The sequence below is a fragment of the Geotrypetes seraphini genome, chromosome 7 (genome assembly GCF_902459505.1).
Source record: "Geotrypetes seraphini chromosome 7, aGeoSer1.1, whole genome shotgun sequence".
In the NCBI taxonomy this organism is placed as follows: domain Eukaryota; kingdom Metazoa; phylum Chordata; class Amphibia; order Gymnophiona; family Dermophiidae; genus Geotrypetes; species Geotrypetes seraphini.
This window is the reverse complement of record NC_047090.1, coordinates 54,708,914-54,727,006: the sequence shown is the minus strand read 5'-3', so window position 1 is coordinate 54,727,006 and position 18,093 is coordinate 54,708,914. Positions and strand designations below refer to the sequence as shown.

General features: G+C 46.1%; 1 protein-coding gene across 1 annotated transcript in view; it reads left to right on the top strand.

The window, feature by feature from the left end:
• DNM1L (dynamin 1 like) overlaps positions 1 to 18,093 on the top strand; it is a 245,696-nt gene that overhangs the window by 26,349 nt on the left and 201,254 nt on the right. Inside the window, exon 3 of the mRNA XM_033953060.1 lies at positions 11,093 to 11,139. Coding sequence (XP_033808951.1) covers positions 11,093 to 11,139 — 47 coding nt within the window. The remainder of the gene's footprint in view (positions 1 to 11,092; positions 11,140 to 18,093) is intronic.

Sequence of the window (18,093 nt, the reverse complement as noted above, 5' to 3'; positions counted from 1 at the left end):
AATTCACACATAGGTTTGTCGTATTCCCTCTTTCTCCTGTCCTATTGACTGCTGTGAGAGCTACACATACACGTGAATAGAGCTGGCAGGGGAAGCCCCAAAGCAGCCTCCTGCCACTCGGCTGTTTGGGGCAGGAAACACGCACAATATCTGCCCCATTAAAAAATAAAAGAAAAATGTCTCCGTCTCCCACCCCTGGCCAATGACGGCCCTTCCTGATGTCAACCTGACGAACTGGCACTGGGGCCCAACCCCCCTCCCGTGCCAGCAAAAAATCAGCAGGAGGGATACCCATTCCCTCCTGCCTTGCTGATCCCCCACCCTCCCACGTGAGAAAACATTGGCAGGAGGGATGCCCACTCCCTCTTGCCAATGGAGGCCCCCCTACGCCAGACAGCACCCCCAAATCATCCCCTACCCTCCTCCATTCCCCCCAAATGGCAGAAGCTATGCGCACTCCCTTCTGCCACCGGATGCTGCCTCTACAGTACCTTTGTGTGAAGAGAGCAGGAGGAAAGCAATCCAAAATGGCGGGCCTTCCCCTCCTCAGTACATCATGTGACACATGGGAAGGGGCCTAAGACCCTGATTGGCTCAGATGCCTAAGGCCCCACCCCTTTGGGGCTGGTGATTCCATTTCCAAGGCTACTTTGGCTAGACTTCCCTTTATGGAGCAGTTATTGTTTAGCAAAGGCCTGGATAACCTCCTGGATTCTGTGGTGGACCATTGCCCTAAGATTCTGCCTGATAGCAGATCCAGGACCTCTGGATGTTCTAGTCGCTCTAATTTTCGTGGCTCCTGGCGATCCAAGTGCCATGTTACAGAAATTTTCCCAGGGCTCCCGACAACAGTATGTTGGCTCTAGGCGATCCCAGCCTTTCACCTACTGTTCTGTACCTTCTGCCAAAAAGGTACAATGATGCCAGGCTGAGGGATGCCCCTCTACTGATAGAGGACAGACTCAGCATTTCTTCCCACCTGGATTCTTATTTTGTCTGACCAATGGGTCTGAGACATTATTTGGTCAGGCTGCAAACTGGAATTTGCCTGGCTTCTGACGGATTGGTTTGTTGACTCTCATACAGGTCACCCAGACAAAACGCTCAAGGTTCAAGCCACCATTCAGCGCTTGCTGGATATTTAAGCGATAGAGTCGATACCACCTGAACACTCAATAGACAAATACTTTATCGTGCCAAAGAAAGGCACCAAAGATTGAAGGCCTATTCTGGATGTGAAGGTGGCTTTCAAGGTTCCACACTTTTGTATCGAGAAAGTGCACTTGGTCATTGCAACAGTGGCCCCGGGAGAATTTTTTTGCCTCTCTGGATCTCATGGAGGCGTACTTGCACATTCCTATTTTTCCAACCCACCGCAAATTCTTGTGGTTTCATGTTTTGGAATAACATTACCAATTCTAGGCTCTGCCTTTTGCGCTGATGACAACGCCCCGGACCTTCACCAACTGCGGAAAATGAGTCTCCAGGTTCATAGAAACATGGATGGCAGATAAAGGCCAAATGGCTGTGTTAGTTTGTATTGATGGATTTCTTGAATAGCAGGGTTTTTATTTCTGAATTGAAACCAAGTTTACTAATGTATCTAACAATTAGATTTCACCATTCACAGATTTCAAAGGATAGATTTTGTCTAATCACAATTTAATAGATATTGCTGTGCTTTTCCATCACTATTAGGAAGTACAGTGGTGCCTCACACAACGAACTTAATTCGTTCCAGGAGCAAGTTTGTTATGCGAAAAGTTCGTTATGTGAAACGCGTTAAGAGCAGTGACTAACGACTGCCTGCAGTGCCTGTGGGGAAGGATGCAATACATCGGCAGCGATCGTGGAAGCTCGGGCGACTTCGTTGTGTGAAACGAAGTTCGTTGTATGAATCAAGACATGAAGTTCGTTGTGTGCAGCGTTCGCTGTGCGAGGCGTTCGTTATGCGAGGCACCACTGTACACATAACAAGTTGCAAACTATGTAATTCAATCACTAGATGTCACTGTAGGTATGATATCATTCAGTGAGGGAAAGGTGACTTGTGTACTGCCTTTTTTGTGGCTTTGAAATATTAGTGATCATACTTCCTTTTACCAAAAATCAGTTTGGCTGCTGTATGTACTTTGACCATTCTTCAGCTCTGATCTTGGTGATTCTTGCTTATTTTCAGGTTCGCCTGGATAAGGGCCTCTTGGCATCTCTTTTGGTTCAGGTAGCCAGGCTCTCTTGTTTTAGATCCCGGGATGGCTGGTCCTTCTTGACGTCTCATCCTGATGCCGCTAGATTTCTAAAGGGGGCTCTTTGTGTCAGACTGCCGGTTAAGCACCCTTTCCTGGGACGTTAACCTGATGCTGTCTATCCTTACCAAGGGTCCTTTTGAGCCCCTTTGAGAAGCTTCCCTCTTTGACTTGGACGATCAAGACTGTTTTTCTGGTTACCATTACTTTGGTGCAACGTGTATTAGAACTCTAGGCTCTTCCTTGCAGAGAACATTTTCTCTGTATTTCGGAGACTGGTGTTTCCCTTCGGACAGTTCCTTCTTTCCTGCCGAAGGTGGTTTCGACTTTCCATATTAAGCAGGAAGTACGTTTGCCTGACTTTCAACCTACTGGCTCCAAGACACAAGATCACTTGTTGAAGAAATTGGATGTGCGCAGAGTGCTTCTATGTTATTTGGAGCTCACTAACGAGTTTTGTTTCTCTGACCATTTGTGCTGATTCATTTGGTTAAGTGGGGCGCTCTTGCTTCCAAAGCCATGATTTCCAGATGGATCCGTAGGGCCATTTCATCAGCCTACATTCTTTCTGGGGAAAAAGTCCCCTGTTTCCATCAAGGCACATTCTACCAGGAGTATGACTTCTTTATCCCAGGACAAGCAGGCAGCATATTCTTAACGCATGGGTGACGTCACCGACGGAGCCCCGGTACGGACATTTTTCACTAGAAAATTCTAATTGGCCGCACCGCACATGCGCGAATGCCTTTCCGCCCGACGGAGGAGTGCGTGGTCCCCAGTTTCTTCGTTTCCGCGGAGCGCAGAAGACGCATGTGGTTTCAACGGCCGTTGAAAACTTCCTTTTTGCCTTCCCGCTAGCGTTATTTTCTTGTTTTTCTCTTTTTCCCTTCGGGTTTCTTGTTCCGTTCTAAATAGTAAAAAAAAAAAAAACCAAACTTTGTTTTTTCTTTATTTTTCAGGCCGGCCCCGGCGGGGCCTGTTGCCATCATACAAGCCTCCGGCTTTGATTTTGCGGAGGCCGTGTTTCCCTTCATGCCCCCTCAACCGGGCTTTAAGAAGTGCCAGCGGTGTGCACGCCCGATCTCTCTCACTGACCCACACAATTGGTGCCTACAGTGTTTGGGTCCAGAGCATCGGGCTGACACCTGCACCCGCTGTGCCACTCTTAAGAAACGCACCTTAAAAAATCGGCAGATCCAACAGAATATCCTTTTCAGTACCGGATCTGCTATGGAAACTGCCGCGACGTCGATGGTACCGCAAAAGACGGCACCGACCACTTCGACGACGCCCGATCCTTCCTCGGGGTCGCTGGCACCAGGTAAGCCGGCTAAGAAGCCTTCCACCTCCCTTGAGCGCCCACCTGCCACAGTGGCGACGCCGGTCCTCCCGGCCTCATGCCGACCCCGCAAACGCTCCGCCCCGATCTCGGTGAGTGCCTCGTCATCGGCCTCCTCATCGCTGGGGCGTGGAGCAGCACCTATGGAACGGAAAAAGAAAAAAGCGGTACCGGTGCCACCCTTGGATGACCGCATCGCGGCCATACTCCAAGACAAATTGCAGGAACAGCTGCAGCAACAACAACTCCAGCACCTGCTACCGACCCTATTGGCACCACTTCTTTCGGTACCAGACCGGCCCGAGCCTCGCACCATCCCACCGGTGTCCACCCCCTCGGTGCCACTCAACACTTCCATGCCAACCCTCTCGGCTGAACCTCTCCGTTCTCGTCCTGTGGTACAGACCTGCTCTGAGGTCGATCCTCCTTGGGACCAGGAAGGGTACCGGTCTCCCCGGGACCCAGAATGGCACTGCTCTTCCCGGGACCGGGGTCAACACCGGTCTTCCTCTCCCGGTACCGTCTCCATGCGCTCTGGCAAGTCTCTTTCTAAGACCCGCCACACCGAGCCTTCCACCCCGACATCTCGGCGTGCGCACACTGATATCAGAGACCCGGACTTATGGGAAGAATCCCCACCCGGTACCGAGGAGGACGCATCATCCACAGACGAGGAACCCTCAGTGCCCGATACCACTTCCAAGCCTGAGCAATCCTCTTTCACCAAATTCCTCAGGGAGATGTCGGCGGCTCTTTCTATTCCTTTAGAGTCCGACTCCAAAAAGTCCCAGGCCTTTCTGGATGCCTTAGACTTAGAACAACCTCCCAAAGAGTTCCTCAAGTTACCCGTCCATGACATACTGTGGGAAACTTTTTATAAAAATTGGGAAAATCCACTCACTGTCCCCAGAGCTCCTCGTAAGCTTGACAGCCTATTGACAAACCTCAATTGCCCCATGAGTCTCTCCTAGTTGAGTCTACATTAAAGAAAACTCAGGGCTCCAGTGTTTATGCCTCCACCCCTCCTGGCAGAAAAGGCAAAACGATGGATAAGTTTGGCAAACGCCTTTATCAAAATGTCATGCTAGCCAACAGGGCGAATAATTACACATTTCACTTCTCATTTTATATGAAGTATCTCATACAACAACTATCCGCCCTACAAAAATACATCCCTGAATGCAAAGTTCCACTCTTTCAACAACAAATTTCCAGCCTCCTTCAACTGCGGAAATTCATGGTGCGCTCTATTTATGATTCATTTGAGCTGACCTCCCGAGCGTCTGCCATAGCTGTTGCCATGCGACGTCTGGCCTGGTTGAGGGTATCTGATCTTGACATCAACCACCAAGACTGCCTAGCTAACGCACCCTGTCTTGGGGACGAACTTTTTGGGGAGTCCCTGGATTCGACCACCCAGAAGCTCTCAGCACATGAGACCAGATGGGACACTCTGGTAAAACCTAAAAAGAAGGCTCCACCTGCTCGTCCTTATAGACCACAGTCCTCTTACCAGCGCAGGTTCTCGGCCAGGCCTCTCAACCCGCCCCAACAGCAGCCTCGCAGACCTCGTCAACAACAACACACTCAGGCTCGCTCTCAATCTCACCAACCTGCCAAGCCTCTTCCTCCATCAAAACCATCTCAGCCCTTTTGACTCCTTTCTCCAGGGCATAGCCAGTCTTCCACCATCATTACCTCTTCCTCAGCCAATTGGAGGACGTCTCCAACTCTTCCTCAACCGTTGGGAGTTCATCACATCAGACCTGTGGGTCCTCAACATCATCCGCCACGGCTACTCTCTCAACTTCCAGACTCTTCCAGCAGACAACCCTCCTATAGAGTCTGCGTCCCACTCCTCCCAGTCCCTTCTCCTCCTAAGGGAGGTCCAATCTCTCCTTCTCCTCAATGCCATCGAAGAGGTTCCCTCAGACCAAAAGGGCCAGGGATTCTACTCCCGCTACTTCCTGGTTCCCAAGAAGACAGGAGACCTTCGTCCCATCCTCGATCTCCGGGACCTCAACAAGTGTCTGGTCAAGGAAAAGTTCAGAATGCTCTCCCTGGCCACGCTTTATCCTCTTCTCTCTCAACACGACTGGCTATGTTCCCTGGACCTCAAAGAGGTCCAAACCAATTCACGTCGCTACCTCCGATTTCAGATACAACACCGCCACTATCAGTACAAGGTGCTACCCTTTGGCCTCGCATCATCGCCCAGGGTGTTCACCAAGTGCCTTATTGTGGTGGCGGCCTTTCTCAGGTCTCACAACCTCCAGGTGTTCCCCTACTTGGACGATTGGTTGGTAAAAGCACCTACGTCTCCACTTGTGCTACAAGCCACTCAGTACACCATCTCCTTCCTCCATCTCCTGGGGTTCGAGATCAACTACCCCAAGTCGCATCTGCTTCCCACACAGCGACTTCAGTTCATTGGAGCCATTCTCGACACCACTCTCATGAGGGCGTTTCTCCCCTCCGACCGCCAACGGACCCTGCTCCACCTCTGCCGCCAGGTGCTCCTTCATCACTCCATTCCAGCTCGGCAGATGATGGTCCTCCTGGGCCACATGGCCTCGACGGTCCATGTGCTTCCTCTGGCACGACTCCACATCAGGACACCTCAATGGACTCTAGCCAACCAATGGTCACAGACCACCGATCCTCTTTCTCATCCCATCTCTGTGACATCATCTCTTCAGCAATCTCTTCAATGGTGGTTGAACTCATCCAATCTTTCCAGGGGTCTACTCTTTCATCTACCCCCTCACTCCATGATCATAACCATAGATGCCTCCCCTTATGCATGGGGAGCTCACCTGGGAGAACTTCACACTCAGGGACTCTGGACCCCTCAGGAGCGTCAACATCGCATCAATTTCCTGGAACTCAGGGCCATGTTCTATGCCCTCAAGGCCTTCCAGCACCTTCTCTACCCTCAGGTTCTTCTCCTGTGCACAGACAACCAAGTCGCCATGTACTACATAAACAAGCAAGGCGGCACCGGATCTCCCCTCCTCTGTCAGGAGGCCATCCGCATCTGGACCTGGGCCATGGCCCGCAGTCTCTTCCTCAAGGCTGTCTATATCCAGGGCGAACAGAACTCCCTGGCCGACAATCTCAGCCGCATCCTTCAACTTCACAAGTGGACTCTGGATCCCCCCACACTCCGCTCCATCTTCGCTCAGTGGGGCACCCCTCAGGTGGACCTCTTTGCAGCTCCTCACAACCATCAGCTGCCCCAGTTCTGTTCCAGACTCTTCTCTCCTCATCGTCTGGCCCCGGATGCATTCCTGCTCGACTGGATGGATCGGTTCCTCTATGCCTTTCCTCCACAGCCTCTGATGTTGCGGACGTTATTCAAACTCCGCAGGGACAAAGCCACCATGATTCTCATCGCCCCTCGGTGGCCTCGCCAACACTGGTTCTCCCTCCTACTCCAGCTCAGCTCCAGGGTGCCCATTCCTCTTCCTGTGTTTCCTACTCTACTTACACAGCAGCATCAGTCTCTACTGCATCCCAATCTGTCCTCGCTCCACCTGACAGCTTGGTTTCTCTCGGGCTGACCTCTCCAGAGAATCTATCTCAGCCTGTCCGTCGTATTCTGGATGCCTCAAGGAAACCGGCCACCCTCCAATGTTACCATCAGAAGTGGACCTGGTTCTCCTCTTGGTGTCGGCTTCATCATCACGATCCCACCTCATTGGCGGTGGAAACCGTACTGGACTATTTGCTCTCTCTCTCCGACGCTGGCCTCAAGTCGACCTCAATCAGAGTCCACCTCAGTGCCATCACTGCGTTTCATGAGCCTATCCTCGGAAAACCTCTTACGGCTCATCCCCTGGTTTCCCGGTTCATGAGAGGCCTCTTCAATGTCAAACCACCTCTGAAGCCTCCTCCAGTCGTCTGGGACCTGAATGTGGTTTTATCAGCACTCATGAAACCTCCGTTTGAGCCTCTTGCCACAACTTCACTCAAATTTCTTACATGGAAGGTGCTTTTCCTCATTGCCATCACCTCTGCCAGGAGGGTTAGTGAGCTGCATGCACTGGTTGCCGACCCACCTTTCACTGTTTATCACCATGACAAGGTGGTTCTGCGTACCCATCCTAAATTCCTTCCCAAGGTGGTCTTGGACTTTCATCTCAACCAGTCCATTGTGTTGCCTGTCTTTTTCCCTAAGCCCCATTCTCATCCTGGGGAACAGGCGTTGCACACGATGGACTGTAAGCGTGCCCTTGCTTACTACCTTGACCGTACCAGGGCTCACCACTCATCTCCTCAGTTCCTTTTGTCCTTCGACCCTAACCGTCTAGGTCGTCCTGTCTTTCCAACTGGCTTGCTGCCTGCATTGCGTTCTGTTATGCTCGGGCTGGTCTCTCACTGGAAGGTGCTGTCACGGCCCACAGGGTCAGAGCTATGGCTGCTTCTGTGGCTTTCCTCTGTTCCACGCCCATCGAGGAAATCTGCAAGGCTGCCACTTGGTCCTCAGTTCACACATTCACTACTCACTACTGTCTGGATACCTTCTCCAGACGGGATGGGCACTTCGGCCAATCTGTATTACACAATTTATTTTCCTAATGGCCAACCATCCCTCCTCCCTCTCTGTTAGCTTGGAGGTCACCCATGCGTTAAGAATATGCTGCCTGCTTGTCCTGGGATAAAGCACAGTTACTTACCGTAACAGGTGTTATCCAGGGACAGCAGGCAGATATTCTTACGACCCACCCTCCTCCCCGGGTTGGCTTCTTAGCTGGCTTATCTTAACTGGGGACCACGCACTCCTCCGTCGGGCGGGAAGGCACTCGCGCATGCGCGGTGCGGCCAACTAGAACTTTCTAGTGAAAAATGTCCGTACCGGGGCTCCGTCGGTGACGTCACCCATGCGTTAAGAATATCTGCCTGCTGTCCCTGGATAACACCTGTTACAGTAAGTAACTGCTTCATGGGCTGAAGCTAGAGCTGCCTCCTTTCGGAGATTTGCAGGGCGGCAACATGTCTTCCCTATATACGTTTGCCAAATTTTACAGAGGATATGTAGCAGCAAGACAGGACTCTGACTTTGGGTCATCGGTCTTATGGGCCAGTGCAGCAAGCCTGCCCTAGATTTTTGGGGACTGCTTTTTTACGTCTCACCTATTGCACTGGAAAAAGAGATTATGTACTTACCCTGGTAAGCTTTTTTCCAGTAGATGTGTAAGACATTCTAGACTCCCATCCTTCCTGAGCCTGCCTACTGTTTCAGTCTGGTTAAGCTGATGCTTGGATGCCTGTCAGCCCTTGTATATATGTTTCTGTTTTATATGGGAGTAGTTTCTGAGCTCCCTTGAAGCCTTTGTTGGCGGTTAACATTACAGTTTGATTTTACTTCTTGAGCAGAACAGTTGTTTTGGAGCCTGTTTACTACAGGTACCTCTACTTCACATTTATTTGGTGGCTCTCAGTGCTTGGGTACTAACTGCAGGTGGAGCTAAGGAGCCCAGTGAAGTATAGTAGAGGCAAAAGGAAAAATTTGGAGTTGATTCCTTCTGCAGATGGCACTCAGCATTGGGGACACTAGTCATGTGTCTAGAACAGGGGTGACAAAGTCCCTCCTTGAGAGCTGCAATCCAGTCGGGTTTACAGAATTTCCCATAATGAATATGCATGAGCTCTATTACCATACAATGAAAGCAGTGCATGCAAATAGATCTCATGTATATTCATTGGGGAAATCCTGAAAACCTGACTGGATTGCGGCCCTCGAGGAGGGACTTTGACACTCCTGGTCTGGAATGTCTCGCCTAACTCCTGGAAAAGAGCTTACCAGGGTAAGTACATAATCTCTTTTTGCCAAAGCTGGAGATGGAGATAGTATTGAAGTTTGCTGATTTCTTCATTATAATTTGCCAAAATAGCAATACTACTTTAAATAAAATTTGTTTGAGTAGGTTCTTTTTTTATCTTCCCAAAAATTATTTGAATAGAAAGTATGTCTGGATTTTATGAATAATAGTACGAGAGCTTAAACTGAGATCTGCTATTATGTTATGTACCTACAATGTTTGGCCTTACACTGCTGGGAAGGTAAGAACTGCATACAGTGCTTCATATCCCCAAACTGCCTACATTTCTTCTTTTCGTTATATGGTTTGATTTTTGTTGTTTGCTCTCTGAAAGCTGACTTGTAGTGTGGCTAACCAAGCCAACAACAACAATTCAGGAAGACCTGGAGTTTCTGCTCCTGTTTCTAAGTATTCTAGGAGGTTCTACATGTTGTATACCCATCCATGAAACAGCAAAATGGTGGTGCTCTCGGATGATTCCATGGCTTTCCTTGTGGTTGGCAGTTACTTTTCTAGTATTAAAAGTGTGATAATTTTTAATAATCCAATGGTTGATATAATTAGGATTACCGTATTTTCACGCATATAACGCGCAATTTTACAAACCGTGCATAACCATGCGCGTTATACGTGTGAGCGCGTTTTACAATTTTTTTTTTTTAACATTCTGATCCGGCATTCCCCCTGCGAACCGGCATCCTCCCCCCCCGCTCGCGTCACCCCCCTCCCCCGCGATCCTACATCCCCCCCAGCACCGCAAATACAACTCTTATCCGATTGGGCACCAGCACCGGCATCAGCACCAATGCACAGCATGTGCCAGTGCCAGTGCCCGAAGATCCTCCCTCATTGGTTTGGGCTGGGCTGGGCTGGGCCGGGCGGTGCGAGAGAGATCCTCCTTCTTCCTCTGCTGGGCTGGACTAGGCTTTGAGCATTTGCACATGCTCAAAGCCTTCTGGTCTCGCTCTCTCCGAGATTATCAGCCCGGCAGAGGAAGAAGGAGGATCTCTTTCGCACCGCCCGGCCCAGCCCAGCCCAGCCCAAACCAACGAGGGAGGATCTTCGGGCACTGGCACTGCACATGCTGTGCATTGGTGCTGGTGCCGGTGCCGGTGCCCAATCAGGTAAGAGTTGTATTTGCGGTGCTGGGGGGATGTAGGATCGCGGGGGGGGGGGAGGATGCCGGTTCGCAGGGGGAATGCCGGATCAGATTATCTCGGATCAGAGGGGGAGGGGGGTGACGCGAGCGGGGGGGGGGAGAATGCCGGTTCGGAGTAGGCGGGAGGAGGTTTTAGCATGCGCGGTATACATGTGTGTGCGTTATATTAACATTTTATTACATAAATTTGTGTTCCCCTCGCACTATACCCGTGTGCGCGTTTTACACGGGTGCGCGTTATCTACGTGAAAATACGGTAATTAGGATGGAAGAAAGCAGTAATTTCCCATTTTCTGTGAGTTTTTTTGGGGTTTTTTTTAAGAACATCGAGTCCTTTTACAAAGGTGTGCTGCCAGGCATTGCACGCTAAATGCCAATCCGCCCGTTCCATTCCTTTGGGGGCTCGGCATTTAGCATGTGCTGATTGGCAGCATACTTTTGTAAAAGCCCACCTGTACATTCTGAATTTTGTAAATTATAATGTAGCATTGTTTCATCTGAGTTATATACTGTTTCTTTTCAGGAATTGATGCTGATGAGTGGGGAAAATTTCTTCACACAAAAAATAAGGTAAGATGGCCATAAATTACTGTATAGTTAGATGTGTTGTGGATGATGAGGGAAGAGAAAATGTGTCAGTAATGTTTGAGACAACTTGCTTGTTTTATTTTTCTGTCTCAAAAACAGCATGCCATTCAACAGAAAGAAATGCAAGTAGGGAAAGCACGGGGAAGCATGACTCTCAAAAATCTTTCCAGTCCCTCTGCAGGCATGCTTTTGTATTTTCTTTGAATAAAAATCTGTTGTCTCTATGTGGAGATGGGAAAGCAGAGATTATTTGAATGGAGTGATTACCAAACTTTCTGTTGGTTTGGAAACAATCATTACATTACATTAGTGATTTTTATTTTGCCATTACCTTGCGGTTCGGGGGAGATCTGGACATTGTATCAGGGTCATTACAAGATAGATAATTTAGTTAGAAGGTTGTTGGATCTGGGGAAGATTGAAATGCTTCCTGCGGTATTAGTTTGTATTGATGGAGTTCTTGAATAGCAGGGTTTTTATTTCTGAATTGAAACCAAGTTTACTAATGTATCTAACAATTAGATTTTACCATTCACAGATTTCAAAGGATAGATTTTGTCTAATCACAATTTAATAGATATTGCTGTGCTTTTCCATCACTATTAGGAAGTACACATAACCAGTTGCAAACTATGTAATTCAGTCACTAGATGTCACTGTAGGTGTGATATCACTCAGTCAGGGAAAGGGGACTTGTGTACTGCCTTTTTTTGTGGCTTTGGCATTTCAAAGCTGATATTCAAAGTGGTGGGCACTAGAGGATTAGGTGACTTCCCCAAGATCACAAGGAGCAATACTGGGATTTGATCTCACAACCTCTACCAGTGAGCTACACCTTCCCATAGAAACATTAAGAAAGTTGTATACTCAAATTAATGGGTGTTCACAGAATTTACAACAAAGAAAATGAAATGCACACTTGAATCACTAAGAGCCAGCCCATGTCTCTTGAAATTATTTCCTATCCCTCTGCATATGTGTGTATGTCTTTCTGTGTGCATGTGTATGTTTGGTGAGGGTGGCAAGGGGGTCTGTTACCTAGAGAGTAGAGGAGAGGTAGTTGGAAATGGAGAATGACACGGGTACAAATTTGTACCCACAGGAACTCAATTTTCCCATCCCGTCCCCACATTTTGTCACTGTCCCATTCCTGTAAGCTCTGCTTTAACCACACAAGCCTCGAACACTGGATGGGAAAATGAGTTCCTGCGGGAATGGGGAAAAATTTGTCCCCATGTCATTCTCTAGTCTGAATGGACTAATTTCCTAACTGTTGTATGAGCGCTGTCCTATACTTCCACACAGCCCAACAGACAGCACCGACAAGCATCTCTCTCCATTCAGGCCACACCCTCGCTGTCGATAAAACCTCCAAAATCCTAGGCTGCATTCTTGATTCCACACTAACCATGGAAGCTCAAATCTCTAATATTCGGAAAAAGTCCCTCTTCACCATGAGGCAGCTAAGACTCATCAGACCATACTTCCATCAACATCACTTTACACTGATTGTACAGTCAATGATCCTACCACAACTGGACTACTGTAACTGCCTACATGGGAATCAACAGCGCACTGATCCATATAATGCAACTCATACAAAACACAGCTGTAAGACTAATTTTCAACCTGAAAAAATATCAGCCTTCATCAGGCAACTACACTGATTACCCATCCCGTCACAAATAAAATTTAAAACTTCATGCATCTTATACTAAATAATTCACGGAAAATCAGCAGCTCCATTCATCCAACTCTTCTCAAAGGCATGGTCTACCTCCCACAGAACCCTTAACAGGATACTACTAAACCTTCCCTCAACAAAGAATCTCTAATACAAGCGAATTTTTCACTCCATGCTTACCTTCCTAGGAGTGAAAACTTGGAATGACCTTACTGAAACGACCAGAACAGAACCCAACTACACATTCCGAAAAAAAATGAAAACCAACCTCTTTGACACTTGAACTTCTCAGATCTTCCCCTGCCCAAATATTCCCCCCTTTTTTTCTCCTCCCCTTACACTTCCCCTCTCTCCATTCCTCTCTCTTCTCTTTGTAAGTCGCCTTGAGTCTGCCTAGGTATGTGCGACGCAGAAATAGAAAATTAGCAGAATGAATAATTGGGGATAGCTTGTCACTGATAAGTATTGATATCCCATTTTTCTTCCTCTGAGTTGCAGGGGAATATAAATGAGTGGAATATCCCTTCAACTTAAATTTCAAGGAGGCAGCGGGCGGGAGGTGGGTCTCCTGTAAATAAATCACATCAGGATGTTTATTAGACACATAGTTGGCTATCTTCTTCCTTTTAATAGGATGGTTCAAACCATTCACATTAAAAGAAAGGATATGTAAGTCAGCCATAATCTGTTATATGTGGTGGTAGGATATAGTAGATATCACCTTTATGAGAAAAAAGCAAATGACACAACCAGAATATCAAGCAGACACTTCTGCCAGAAAGTAGAAATAAAGAAAGCATAAGAGAAAGAGCAAATAGATTAGCAGTGATAGCATAATTCAAGGTCAGAAAAAAGAAAGACCAAATTATCATGTGTGGAATAAAACAGTTTAAGGGTGCTCCTGTGAGCACGGAGAAGTAATACATATGGAACAGCTAACCCTATTCCACACCCACTCAATTTGAGAAACATGAGAGTGGTGTGCTTATTCACACAAAGCAATAAATTGTACAGTCATGTACTAGCAAGCTATAACAGCAGAAAACATTAACAGCAGGAACCAGATGCAATCATAGACATCAGTGGTGTCTAGTACATGCTGCGTTGCACTCAATAGATTTTGTGCTCCTTAATATTTACGCTCCTGTTTTGGATCATCCGGACTTTTTCAAAGATCTTCAGCTGGCGTTAGTTGAATATGGTTCTTGCTCTCTGATATTAGGAGGTGACTTCAACCAAATTCAGGACATTTATATAGATAGATCATCATCTTGCAGACCCTCAAAGTCCAAATCTTTCTCAGCCCTACATGCTTTAATGGAAGCCTTCTCCCTTGTAGATCCATGGCGTTTACTGCACCCGAAAGATAGAGAGTACTCTCACTTTTCATCACCACACAACACTTACTCAAGAATTGATTTCTTTCTTCTTTCCCCCTCACTCATTCAAGACGTAACAAATACTATCATACATCCAATATCTCTTACAGATCACGCAGCCATTTCCATGCACTTAACTATTTCTGCCCCACGCAAAGAATCTCCCTCTTGGCAACTTAATAATGCCTTACTTTTAGATGATGCAATAGTGGACAAAATCAAATCTTTTACCACAGAATTTTTTGAAATTAACACCAAAGATTCAGAAACCTGTCCTGCTATTGTTTGGGAAGCTTACAAAGCCTCTCTCAGAGGTGAATTGATTAAACTTGCTTCCTGGAAAAAAAAACAATCCATACAAAAAGAAAAAGAATTGGAAGTCTCTATCAAAAACTTAGAACTACAACATATGTCCACTCATTTACATGATCCATCCATGCTCCAACGCATTCAAAATCTTAAATATGAATATAATACTCTGGTTTCCCACACGGCCCGACGTGACATTTTCATTTCCTCCTCCGGTCACTATATGGGAGATAATCTTATGGGTCGCCCTTTAGCTAGGTATCTTAAAACTAAATCAAAACGTTTACACATCTCAGCTGTTCAAGACTCATCAGGACAATTAGCTAGAACCAGATCTCTGATTTCTTCCCAATTTGAAAAATTTTATACTACTCTATATCAATCTGAGCTATCAGCCCCTGAATCGGATATAGACTCTTTCCTAGCCTCTTTAACTCACCCGACTGTATCGGAATCTATAAAAAAAAAACTGGATGCTCCCATCACCACGTCTGAGATTGAAACTACTATATCCTCCTTACCCACTGGGAAAGCCCCAGGTCCGGATGGCTTTACTAATGAGTTCTTCAAAAGTTTCCGAGCTCTCTTGGCGCCTCAACTCCTCACGTATTATGATTTTCTCCACTCCACTCCGGATAAACAATTTAATTTTGCTGAGGCCACTATTGTAGTTATTCCTAAACTAGAACGCGATGCTACTTTGGTTAAAAATTTCCGTCCTATCTCTCTCCTTAATTTGGATTACAAAATTATGGCAAAACTACTCGCATTAAGACTCAACACAGTGATCCCAACCCTTGTACACAAAGATCAAACAGGATTCATCAAACAAAGATACATAGGAGATAATTTACGCTTATTTCACCATATCAATGCTCACGCCAAAATACTGTCTGATCCTGTGATTGGTCTAGCCATTGATGCTGAGAAAGCCTTCGACCGAGTGGAGTGGCCATTCTTATTTCAAGTACAGAAATGGTACAATTTTGGTCCTTTCTTCACAGACTGGATAGAAACACTATATAGACAACCCACAGCTCGTATTCTTATTAACAACTCTCACTCCAACAAATTCCCCCTTCATAGAGGCACCCGTCAAGGCTGTCCCCTTTCACCATTGTTATTTGACTTAGCGTTGGAACCTCTCCTGTCAGCTATCCGACAATGTCCCCTAATTAAGGGTATCCCCTCGTTCAGTCGAGACATTAAATTAGCAGCCTATGCTGACGATGTCCTTCTCTTTCTCAGAGATCCTCTTGTCTCCCTGCCCCATCTTATTAACATTGTCTCTCAGTACTCTCAACTTTCTGGATATTCTGTTAATTGGGAGAAATCAGAAATCTTTCCTCTCAATGACCACATCTCCTCCTCAGATCTGGCTCAATTTCCTTTTTCATGGTCACAGGGAGCTGTGAAATATTTAGGGGTCCTAATTCATAAAGATCCAGTACACGCCCAAGATCTGAACATATCCAAAATCAAAAATTTAGTTTCAAACACTACAACTCGTTGGTCCCCACTTTATTTGTCATGGTGGGGTAGAATAGCCTCCATTAAAATGACTTTAGCCCCGCAAATTAATTACACCCTTTCCAGGCTTCCCCTCCTATGCCGGAAAAAATTATTTCATTGGCTCAATATGAAAATCTCTGAATTTATTTGGAACAAGAAAAAACCCTGTATTGCTCTCGCCAAGCTGAAGGCCTCTAAGATTAATGGCGGATTAAATTTACCAGATTTTTATTATTATTATATCGCATCTTTAGCCAAATATGGAGCTTATTGGATCGTTGATTCTAATCCTCAGGATCAACCAGCATGGTTTGAAATGGAACGCTTTTTATGTGCACCACTGCACGTTTCCTGCTTCCTTACAGTGTCAATACCTAGACACTTGAGAAAGTATTCCTTGTTGAGTGCAACGCAGCATGCTTTTCATCTTCTAGATGCAACGGCTGAGATCTCTGTTAGTGAAAGCCCACTCATGTCCCTTTGGAATAACCCTAAAATTCAAAATAAAGGTAGATCCCTTTCATGGAAGAGGTGGCAACGGGCAGGTGTCGAGTTTGCTCATCAATTAATCTCCTCCACCTCATTCGTTCCTTTTGATATTTTTTGTTCTGCATATTCACTTCCATCCTCTATACATTCCCAATGGCTCATGCTTACTGGAATACTGTCTAAGGTACATATGCGCCCTGACTTTATGACATCTATCCACACTGTTCACCACTGGTCTACTCTGGCCTTAATGAAGGGTAAAGCGATATCTCTTTTTTATAGTATTCTAAGGGATCACTCTTTTACCTTTTCACCTCAATCAATGAACCAATGGGACTCGATTCTGCAGACTACGCTTTCTGATATAGATTGGGAACTTTTCTGGTCCTCCACAAACCATCCTCTTCTATCTTCAAGAGTCTCGCAATCAATGTTCTTCGTTATGTGGAATGCAGTATGGACCCCATTTCGCATGTGGAAAGCGAAGCTAAAACAAGACTCCACCTGCTGGAATTGTTTGAAAGAGTCCGGAACTCTTGATCACATGCTTTTTCATTGCACTATAGTTCACTCCTTCTGGATTCGTATTTGGGACACTATAAAATCTATTACTAAGTGTTCAGAAGAGATTTCCTTGGACATTGTAATTCTTCGTTCTCAACACCCTTGTTTCGCACAAACAAACTGCCCACCTAAACTCATTGATGCCATGTTTGTAACAGCTCTTATGCATATTCTAAAAAATTGGAAATCATCCTCGCTACTTGACTACACCTTTTGGTGGAACTCTCTGAGCATGTATCACAAATTTGAATCTTATGCATATGAGAAAAACATGATTTCTCGACTCTCCACAAACATGGTGCGAAATAAATCACCTTGGTCATTCTTAGATTCATATGTTCATTCTAACCAGTAGACACTTCTGCCTCTCTATCTATCTATCTCTCTCTTTTTCTTTTTCTCCTTCTTTCTTTCCCTCTCTCTTATTTCACTCTCCCTGCTTTTCTGCCTTTCATATATCTTTTATTAGCAGTTACACATACCCTGGATTCTTTTTATTAATCTGGTTGTATGTAAATGATTGTAGATATATACTTTTTCTACACCATTGTGTCTTATTTAGATTTTGTGTGTCTGAACTGCTTTCTGTAAATTTCTTATAATATTCAATAAAAATTAATGAACTAAAAAAAAAAAAGAAATAGAAAATTAGATTAGCAATGTCAGTGTTTCTATGTAGCAACAGCTAGAACTACCTCTCACATAGAAATGCATTGGACCATTTTTTTAGGACTTGATTTCTCTGGAATCACTGGTCCAATTGGCTCATTTCAAGTGTATGGTTTTCCCTGGGTTTTCCCTGGTTTTTCCACTCACCAAATTTGCCCCCCCCCCCATCCCCTTATGAAGTCGTGTTAAGAGTTATTTTTTATCGACAGCTGCGGTGGTAAAAACTCAGATACTTTTACTACCATGGCCCGTGATAAAAAATGCTAACGCAGCTTCATAAAAGGGAGGGGGAGGGGGGGCTTGTCTCATTCCATTAAACTTTCTGAGTGC